This window comes from Limanda limanda, chromosome 20, assembly GCF_963576545.1.
Source record: "Limanda limanda chromosome 20, fLimLim1.1, whole genome shotgun sequence".
Classification (NCBI taxonomy): Eukaryota; Metazoa; Chordata; class Actinopteri; order Pleuronectiformes; family Pleuronectidae; genus Limanda; species Limanda limanda.
Genome location: NC_083655.1, coordinates 337,501 through 347,500, shown reverse-complemented (window position 1 = coordinate 347,500; position 10,000 = coordinate 337,501). Strand labels below are relative to the sequence as shown.

Here is a 10,000-nt window from a genome sequence, read left to right as displayed (position 1 = left end):
CCTGGACGCCTACCCCTCCCACCCAGGTACGCCCCGCCCCTCTGGTACTGAGCGGGTCCCTCACTCACCTGGAGGTCAGCGGAGCAGCGACCCCTACGCCCGGCCCGTCGGGACCCCACGCCCCTCGCCGGACCCCTACAGCCTGCAGCCCTCCACGCCGGACCCCCACCAGGTAGGTGGGGTCTCACTGCAGTTCACACAAGTCAGAGTCACAACACTCACACGTTTTCTCTCTTCAGTCTCCAGGAAAACTTCAGGACTCGTTTCCCAGGACCCCCGGCAGTCAGAGTTCACAGCAGCCTGCGGTGTCAGAGGACGGCTTCTCTGGTCGAACTCCAGGCCACGCCCCCTTTGAGCAGGGTCACATGACACCTGGCCTCCCACCGATTGACAGAACAGCAGCCGATGAAATGGCAGTGCTGGGTGTGGCCTCTTTAGATGGACCAATGAGCATCCTGCCGCAGCCGGGGGACTCAGAGGAGAAGTTGAGACAGGTGAGTGATTCATCTGTACTGGGGGGGGGGTCCTGGGGTCCTTCACACTCGTGAGGACTGAGCGTAGAAATGCGTTTCCGGAGTGAACTCGTCTTCACAGGTTTGAGCTGGAGACGTTAAGGAACGTAAATGCATCATATGTCATTGCATCGCTATTTCATTAATATCGCGATATAACACTTTTTTTTTATCACGTAAACCTTTACACGCGTGTCATGGTGGCCGGCGTGGTGAAGCGTGTCGTGGTGGCCGGCGTGGTGAAGCGTGTCGTGGTGGCCGGTGTGGTGAAGCGTGGTGAAGTGACTAACCCTAACCCTGTGTCTCTGCTGCAGCGCCAGCGGCTGCGTCAGCTGCTCCTGAGGCAGCAGCAGCAGAAGAGTCAGCTGCGTCAGGAGAAGGCTCTCCAGGAACCAGGACCAGGACCAGCTTCCACCCGGGCGGTTCCACCTGCCCCGGGTTCAGGGACGCCCCGGCACTGGTCTCAGGACGACTCTGCCGCGCTTCCAGCTGAAGTGTTTGCGCGCCCCCCGCCTCCCTACCCCGGGACCGTGAGGCCCGGGGGTCTGGCGGTGGCTCCAGCTCCGAGGTTCCCTGGAGGATTCTCGGGGGAGCAGCAGAGAAGCTTCACGCCCAGCGAGGCTCCGTTCCCCAGGCAGAGAGAGCTGGCTGATAGAGGACCGGTCCAGAGGTGAGGGTCAACCAAACCTGGTCCTGAGCTGATCTGATGATGTGGTCTGAACTGGTCTGAACTGGTCTGAACTGGTCTGAACTGGTCTGAACTGGTCTCCCCTGTTCTCCAGGTTCCCTGCTCCTCCAGGAGCTCAGGTTCTCCAGGACTCGTTTCTGGGACCTGCCCGGGGTTCCATGCTTGGTTCTGGACTCGGTGCAGGAGAGGGAGTCCCGGTCCAGATGAGGAGACCGATGCCTGGAGACTTCACCGGCCTCCGACCCCTCCCCTCTCCCAACACTCACCCCCACATGATGCCAGGTCTGAACCCCCCCCCCACTGTTTGATTGATTAAAGATCAGAACCTGTTCATCTACTCGTAGTTCTACATCATGTTTTCTAGTTTACTTGAAATGTTGAAATGATATTTATAATCTTTCTATTAAAGATTTTTTGAAGACGCTGTTTCTGCCCCTGCCCCCCCCCCCCCTCAGGTGTCCCCCAGCCGTTCCTCCCACGCTCCCTCCCCCTCCAGCAGCACAGCATCAGGGGCCAGCCCTACATCGAGCTCCGGCACCGGACCCCTGAGAGTCGCCTGAGGCTGCCCTTCCCTCCGCCCGAGACCCCCCTGCTGTACCCCAGAGACCAGCAGCCATCGCTCCGGCCCACCCAGGGGGCTCCGGTGGTCCCGCCCCCGCTGGGCGCACAGATGGTGATGGTGGAGCAGCTGAACCAGCAGCAGCTCAGCCACACCACAGCTCTCCCGGTGGCTGATGGAATGGAGGAGCACATGGATGGAGATGAGTCTGCTGTGAAGGACCTGGAGGACGTGGAGGTGAAAGACCTGGTGGACCTCAACCTGAACCTCGACCCTGAAGATGGTACGAGTCACATGTTGTTAGGCAGAAGAATCAGATCATCAGGTTGACGTTTCTACTCACCATGATATTTGATTACCAGTTAGGGTAACGAATATTGTGGGCCGCCGAGATGTCGGTGTTTGTCGTAGAAGTTGATGATGAAGGAAAGGAGGCGGACCCAGAACTTACAAGTATAATGATGTTTATTACACAACAGCAGTACAGGTCAGGACGAGCTCGAGAACTCAGAGAAGTCACCCAGTCCAAACCGTGAAGTCTGTCTTCTCCCTGCAGGGCAAGAAGTTTTATAGGTGGGAGGTGGGACCCCAAACCTAGAGATAACATGACATCACACAACAGGGCTTCAGCCTAAATAAGGGCATGTTTAGTATCTTGTAGTGTGAGGCGTCTTCATGGTAAAGGTCAAAGAGTATTCTCTGGGGAAGAGGGTTAACGCATACCTTCCATACCATCTGGGATAGTGTTTAACGAGTGTGAGAATTTGAGAATCAACACACCGAACATGATAACATGTCATCGTGGTTTTTAACTATGTTAAAAAGAGTTATTAGTTAAAATACACGACAGTAACTTGTGTCATCTGTGGAAATAATCAATCCTCTGTTTCAGGTAAAGAGGACCTGGATCTGGGTCCTAACGACCTGCATCTCGACGACTTCCTGCTGTCGGGTAAGTTCGACCTGATTGCCTACGCTGACCCTGAGCTCAACCTGGAGGACAAGAAGGACATGTTCAACGAGGAGCTGGACCTGGGGGAGCCGGTGGAGGACAAGGACGGGGGAGAGAGGAGTGATGTTGCAGGGGAGTACAGGAAGACAGATAGCCACACCCACCTGATGGGCCAGGTGAAACAGGAAGTGAAGGACTGCGTTAAGACAGAAGTTAGTGATGGTCCCTCTGCGGCCCTGCACCTGACCACAGGAGCTCCAGGGACCAGGGCTCCCGGCTCCAGCCTGGCAGGATCCTCGGCCCTTCTCGCCAAGGTGAGCGTCTCTCAGCGGCTTGCGTTACGAGAGTTGATCAATAACAGAACAAACACCTGATCAGTAATTTGACTAACCCTAACCCTCCAGGAGAAGGTGGAGGACCTAAGTGTGGTTCCAGCTCTTCGGGACCACGAACTGGCTCCGATGTCGGTCATGGCTCCCAGGGTCCAACCCCCAGCAGGTGAGCTGATCAGTTCTAATTGAGAGATCATTGATCTGTGTTGACTGAGTTGAAATGAAACGTCTCATCTGTCACCTCGTCTCCAGGGCAAGCGTCCGTCTTCCAGCCGCAGCAGAGACCCTTCGGAGCCTTGCCCCTCCTCAACTCCCAGAACCAACTTCCACACCTGGAGACCTCCACTCAGAACCAGGTGCAGAACCTGAACAAAGCCAGGCCCATGCTCCTGGAGGAGCAGCCTCTCCTCCTGCAGGAGCTCCTGGACCAGGAGCGTCAGGAGCAGCAGCAGCAGAAACAGATGCAGGCACTGATCCAACAGAGGTCCACCTCCGACTCTCTGTTCCCAAACATAGGTAAGACCAGAACCCCTCAAACAGTTCGACTGGACCAGTCACAGTGGTTGTTGTCCTTGTGGCGTCTCTGCAGCCGTGACATCAAACCTCCGATGAACGTACACAAACCCAGTGTCACTCACATCCTCTGTGTGTGTGTGTGTGTGTGTGTGTCTGTGTGTGTGTGTGTGTAGAAGACTTTGACTCCGTCTCAGACCCCATCATGAAGGCTAAGATGGTGGCTCTGAAGGGCATCAACAAGGTGATGACTCAGGGAAACATAGGACTGAACCCGATGGTCATCAACAGGTATGACCTCTGATCAGGAGGAGGAGATAAGTCCTGGTGTCCAGTATGATCACATCTGTGTTCCTGTGGAAACTGACTGTGTGTGTGTGTGTGTCAGGTTCCCTCCAGCTCCAGCTCCAGGGGACCCAGGTCCAGAAGAGACACCACAGCCTCCACAGCTTCCTGGACAGGTGAGGAGAACTGCAGCGTATAGAACCTGGACAATCTGAAACACAAACTCTTGAAACACTCATCAAATCCTCTCCAGTGAAATGTGTTCTGAGACTTTCTTCTCTTCTGTCAGGACGAGCAGCTGAATCCTCCTCTGGTGCGACCCAACCCGCCCAGCTGCGGCCCGGGCTTCGTCAGTGAGTTTCCACTCCCTCAGTCCCATGTCACTGACTGTGGAATGGGTCCTGAACCCGGGTCGGGTCCTGAACCCGGGTCGGGTCCTGAACCCGGGTCGGCTCCTGAACCCGGGTCGGCTCCTGAACCCGGGTCGGCTCCTGAACCCGGGGCGGGTCCTGAACTGACAGCTGTGGTGTTTCTTGCAGACGAGTCTCAGCGGTGTCAGTACGAGGAGTGGCTGGGCGAGACGCAGCAGCTCCTGCAGATGCAGCAGCGCCTCCTGGAGGAGCAGATCGCTGCCCACCGCAAGACCAAGAAATCTCTGTCAGCCAAACAAAGAACAGCCAGGAAGGCGGGACGCGCGTTCGCCGAGGAGGACGCCGCCCAGCTGCGCTACATCAGCGAGCAGCAGGCGGCAGTGCAGAAGCAGCTGGAGCAGGTAGAGAGATTCTCCTGGTGATGGATCTGTGGTGACCCTGACCCTGACCCTCCCCCTGACCCTGACCCTAACCCTGACCCTCACCTTCACCCTGACCCTCACCCTCACCTTCACCCTAACCTTGACCCTCACCCTGACCCTCACCCTGACCCTGACCCTCACCCTCACCCTAACCCTCACCCTCACCCTGACCCTCACCCTCACCCTGACCCTCCCCCTGACCCTCACCCTGACCCTGACCCTGACCCTGACCCTCACCCTGACCCTGACCCTCACCCTGACCCTCACCCTGACCCTCACCCTGACCCTTTCAGTGATGATGTGTTGTGTGTGTGTTCAGATCCGGAAGCAGCAGAAGGATCACACAGAGCTGATCGACGACTACAGGACCAAACACCAGGGGGCGTTGCAGCCGCTGGCCGCCCCCCCCATGATGCCCACAGGAGCACCACCCGTCCCTCAGACCCTGCTCCTGCAGCCCCCCCCAGGCGGACCCCCACAAACCTGCGTAACAAACACCTCTCCTGGTTGGACTCCAGGGGGCACCGGTCCAGGGGCATTGGGGCACAGAGTTCCACCTCATCTGCCCCCCCCCCTGCCTAGCACCCCCCAGGCCCCCCCACGCACCCAGACCCCGGTCGTGGTGGCTGGGCTCACCGCTCCCACAGCAGCCTTCTCTACAGGGGGTCCGCGCGGCCCTGCTGGGGGGGGCGGTGCAGCAGCAGAGGTAAGACCCCCGCAGTTCTAACATGTTCAGAGGGACAGGGATTCTCATCATGATGTTCACTCTAACATAGATATTTATAAAGACTAGATGTCTCGACGGAGCCGGACGTCACCACATGGCGGCCATCTTGCTACAGGGCGGCTCGCTCACCCATAACATCCTGTTGGTAAATAACCAGAACTTGCTCAATTTTCAACCGATTTTGAAACGGTCTGGTTTGTTATAAACGTCAGAGATGTAGTTATGACACTGCATAAATTATTAAATTTTTTAGAAAATAACATAATTATTCATAAGTACACAGTGTCATATCTACATCTCTGACGTTTATAACAAACCAGACCGTTCTCAAAATCGGTTATGGGTGAGCGAGCAAACTCTGGCAAGATGGCCGCCATGCGTCGAGCGAGACATCTAGTCTTTATATATATCTATGAACTTTAACATGTACAGTTGATCATTAACTCCGCCCTGATTCGCGGCGCCACAGGTGAAGTTCGATGACAACAACCCGTTCAGCGAAGGTTTCCAGGAGCGCGAGCGGCGGGAGCGGCTGAGGGAACAGCAGGAGAGGGAGCGGCTGAGGGAACAGCAGGAGAGGGAGCGGCTGAGGGAACAGCAGGAGAGGGAGCGGCTGAGGGAACAGCAGGAGCGGCAGCGCGTGCAGCTCATGCAGGAGGTAACCCCCCCCCCCCTCGCCGCCAGCAGCCAGGACGCAGGAAGTAGAGCAGCTGTTCTGACCTTGTCCCTGTGCTCTCAGGTGGAGCGCCATCGAGCTCTTCAGCAGAGACTGGAGCTGGAGCAGCAAGGCATGCTGGGAGTTGCAGTCCGGGTCGGCCCTGGAGCTGATGTTCTCTCCCAGCTGCCGTTCTTCAGCTCCGAGCTGCCGCAGGATTTCCTTCAGTCCCCCCCGGCCCCCAGCACGCGGGGGGGGCCGCTCGCCCATCAGCCAGGTGCAGGCCCCCCCCACCCAGGAGCCCACTCACTTCCTGCCGACCTGCAGACCGGAGCCCGGCTCCAAGGACCGGCTGGGATAACCCCCCCCAACCCTGGAGGTCCGGATGCTCGATTTGGACACGAGTCGTCCTCGCCGGCGGCCCCCCCCTCCAGCTCCTTCCCCTGCTCCTCCTCTGGAGGCCCCTCCCCCCTCATCATCCCCAACGACACACCACAGAAGAAGAGGAGCAGGAAGCGAGACGGGGACAACATGGTGGGAGGGGGGGGCAGTAGGACGCCCCTGTCCTCCCACTCTGATGACAACACAGCTCCGCCCACTTCCTGTTGCACACCCACTCCGGGCCCTGTGGACCAATCAGTGGTGTCGTTCAGCGGTCTGGCTCCGTCCTCGGAGCTGGAGAGGCAGCTGTCGACCGGCGCCGCGGCCCAGCAGAGCTCCTCCCACCTCGGCTCCTCCCACCCCCCCCGGGCGGCAGCTCCTCTGCTGGTCAAGGTTTGGAGACTTGTGATTGGCTCAGTGTCTGACGTGGTGATGATGCTCCACGTGTTTGATTGTTGTTCTCGTGTCTCCTGCAGGAGGAGCGTGAGGACGATGGCGCCTGTGGGGCGCGGGTGGTGAAGATGGAGGAGGGAGAAGGCGAGCTGTTCTCCCCCCCGTCCCCCCTCCATGGGGGGGGTGGAGACGGGGGGAAGGAGCTGCTCAGACATCTGCTGAAGGACAAGATGTCCAATGCCATCACACTGTCCTACACCGTCCAGGCCCCGCCCCCCGCCTGCCGCCAGCTGTCCAATGAGAGCGTCCGTTCTGAGGAGGAGGACAAGCCTGGTTCCTATGGCAACGTGGTGAGGAGAGGGGGGGAGGGGTTATTTTGACCAAGGCTGCGTTCAGCAAAACATTTATTAAAAGTCATATTTAGTTTAGAGCATGATATCGTCTGTTATTGCGGCGGAGACGTTTCCCCGACTCAGCGCGTCATGTGACCGACGGCCTTGTAACCACGGAAACACTAACACGGCGCCCTGTCCTGCAGGTGATGATGGACGATGGCGAGCTGATGGACGCCTCCAACAGGAAGAAGGTTCAGCGCAGTAAGAGACTCACTCGCCCTGAGAAGGACAGAACTACTCCCAAATACAAGAGGAGGAAGAGAGAGGAGGAGGAGAAGACACTGAACTCCTCCTCCTCTGACCCGCTGATGACACACCTCCGACAGGTACAAGGCCACGCCTCCTCCATGCCCCTCCTCTCTTCTCTTTGTTTCCTGATCTTTTTCTTTCTCCTCAAACTGAAACTAAACTCTTCTCGTTATTGATTCTTTTCCGTTACCCGTGAACCTGTGTTGAGTTGTGGCTCCTCCCCCTCAGCTGGCGGCGCTGCCCCTCATGGAACCGGTTCTGGGCGTCGACCTGAGTCTGTTCCCCCCGTTCGGCAGCTCGTCTGTGGGCGGAGACTCGAGGCTGAGCGGCTCCTTCGGGAACGCCGGCCTGGGCGGAGTCAGCGACTTCTACTCGCAGCTCATACACAAGGTTCTACTCAGCAGTACTACACTGATACTACCGTCATACTACAGTACTATAGAAATACTACAGCCATTGTACAGTCTGCTCTGAGTGACTCTCTCTCTCTCCCAGCAGAATAACCTCAGTAACCCCCCCACACCTCCGGCCTCCTTGCCCCCCACCCCCCCGCCTGTGGCCAGGCAGAAGCTGGTGAACGGCTTCGCCACGACGGAGGAGCTGAGCAGGAAGGAGATCAGCGAGCCGGACGGTGAGGAGACGCCATGACACAATATACACAAACACACTACTAACACAACATACTGTCCCCACAGGGAAATGGGTGTGTGTTCAGCAGCTGGTCAGCAACATTGTGTAACAGACAACAAACAACAGAGCTAGGGTTGCAAAATTCCGGGAATATTCAAAGTTGGAAACTTTCCATGGGAATAAACGGGAATATACGGGAATTAACGGGAATAAACTGGAAATGTTGTGGGTAATTTATACTAACTGTATTGACCTTGTCATATACAGACATAAATATAAACATTTTGTTGTGTCATAGGCTGATTTGAGCCCTGAGGAAACTTTGGGCACTTGACTATATGCTTCTGCATCGTTGTGTCATTCTTAACATAGGTCTTTGCACAGTATTTGCAAATGTACACAGCCTTTCCTTCTACATTGGATGAGGTGAAATGTCTCCACACATGAGAGAGTGCACGTGGCATTGTTCTGTAGAATAAGATGAGAAAAAAGTTTGTAAAAAAACACTAATGCAATGCCAGAGATATAAATAGTTAGACAAACAATTGGAATCGTCTGTAAAATATTTTACAATTGATGGATAAATGAATGGAAATAGTCTAGATGAACAGATGAACAATCCTCAATCAGCATGCTAATATATTTTCCCAGTAATATCATGGAAACTTACCTGACTAGTCCTTCACTCTACAGCAGGCCTCAATAGCCCTGCTGTAGAGTGAAGCATGCTGGGAGTTATCTGTGCATGTGATGGAAGAATGACCAGTGGAGGGTTGAAACTCAACGTTCCATACATCTTTAAAATAGAGTTTTGAATGATGTTTTTATTGCTCAGCGTTTAATTTGAGTAGTTTTGTTTTTTTTTTCAAAATTCCCAAAATTCCCGAGCTAAAGTTCCCATGGAAAGTTTCCGGAAAGTTTCCGGAAATTTACCGGAAACTTTCCGCCCCTTTGCAACCCAAAACAGAACACAAGGACACATCCTGTAAGACCCAGAATATTAATGCAGAATTTGCAGAATGCACAGAGTGCCAGACAAAGATCAAAGGCTCTTGAGATGAATCCACATTGCTGCTGGTCGAGTGACGTGACGGAACCGGGTCGGTTCTGTGGCGTGATGGAGCCGGGTCGGTTCTGTGGCGTGATGGAGCCGGGTCGAGTGGCGTCTGCCTGAAGGGAACCGGGTCGGTTCTGTGGCGTGACGGAGCCGGGTCGGTTCTGTGGCGTCTGCCTGAAGGGAACCGGGTCGGTTCTGTGGCGTGACGGAGCCGGGTCGGTTCTGTGGCGTCTGCCTGAAGGGAGCCGGGTCGGTTCTGTGACGTCTGCCTGAAGGGAACCGGGTCGGTTCTGTGGCGTGATGGAACCGGGTCGGTTCTGTGGCGTGACGGAGCCGGGTCGGTTCTCCTCCGTGGCGTCTGCCTGAAGGGAACCGGGTCAGTTCTGTGGCGTGATGGAACCGGGTCGGTTCTGTGGCGTCTGCCTGAAGGGAACCGGGAACACTCAGGCTGAACATCACTGTGTGATCTAAGAAATGTGATCAGATCATTATTTGGTTGTTTATCTGAGTGTTCAGTGTGGAGAGGAGAGCTCCCGTTGTGGAATCACAGGAAGTGACAGGAAGTGACAGGAAGTGACAGGAAGTGGCAGGAAGTGACAGGAAGTAGTCTTCTTTATAAACACTCTGAAGTCCAGCTGCTCACATACTTCTGGCCACAACATTTCACACAATCATACAAGTAAAGATAAAGTTATAAAAGTTTTTATTATTTTCTCAGTGAAAAGTTCGTCAGATCTGAAGCACAAAGGGGGCGGTCTTTTGGTGGTAAACCACACCCACAAGACAGTAGATGTCCCCGCCTCATTACCGACTCCCCCCCACAACAACCAGGAGGAGCTCAGGTAAACTTCCCACCGACGACACCGAAGGTTTTAAACG

General features: G+C 55.6%; 1 protein-coding gene across 1 annotated transcript in view; it reads left to right on the top strand.

Annotated features, from left to right (window-relative positions):
• LOC133027211 (histone-lysine N-methyltransferase 2C-like) overlaps positions 1–10,000 on the top strand; it is a 51,008-nt gene that overhangs the window by 32,024 nt on the left and 8,984 nt on the right. Inside the window, exons 38-57 of the mRNA XM_061094243.1 lie at positions 1–172; positions 240–494; positions 827–1,182; positions 1,295–1,482; positions 1,656–2,042; positions 2,652–3,025; positions 3,116–3,209; positions 3,296–3,559; positions 3,733–3,847; positions 3,945–4,017; positions 4,131–4,194; positions 4,381–4,613; positions 4,954–5,340; positions 5,831–6,019; positions 6,101–6,790; positions 6,874–7,140; positions 7,329–7,511; positions 7,663–7,824; positions 7,933–8,065; positions 9,840–9,963. The exon at positions 1–172 is cut by the window's left edge and continues 1,040 nt beyond it. Of these exons, the coding sequence (XP_060950226.1) occupies positions 1–172; positions 240–494; positions 827–1,182; positions 1,295–1,482; positions 1,656–2,042; positions 2,652–3,025; positions 3,116–3,209; positions 3,296–3,559; positions 3,733–3,847; positions 3,945–4,017; positions 4,131–4,194; positions 4,381–4,613; positions 4,954–5,340; positions 5,831–6,019; positions 6,101–6,790; positions 6,874–7,140; positions 7,329–7,511; positions 7,663–7,824; positions 7,933–8,065; positions 9,840–9,963 (4,710 nt within the window). The remainder of the gene's footprint in view (positions 173–239; positions 495–826; positions 1,183–1,294; positions 1,483–1,655; positions 2,043–2,651; positions 3,026–3,115; positions 3,210–3,295; positions 3,560–3,732; positions 3,848–3,944; positions 4,018–4,130; positions 4,195–4,380; positions 4,614–4,953; positions 5,341–5,830; positions 6,020–6,100; positions 6,791–6,873; positions 7,141–7,328; positions 7,512–7,662; positions 7,825–7,932; positions 8,066–9,839; positions 9,964–10,000) is intronic.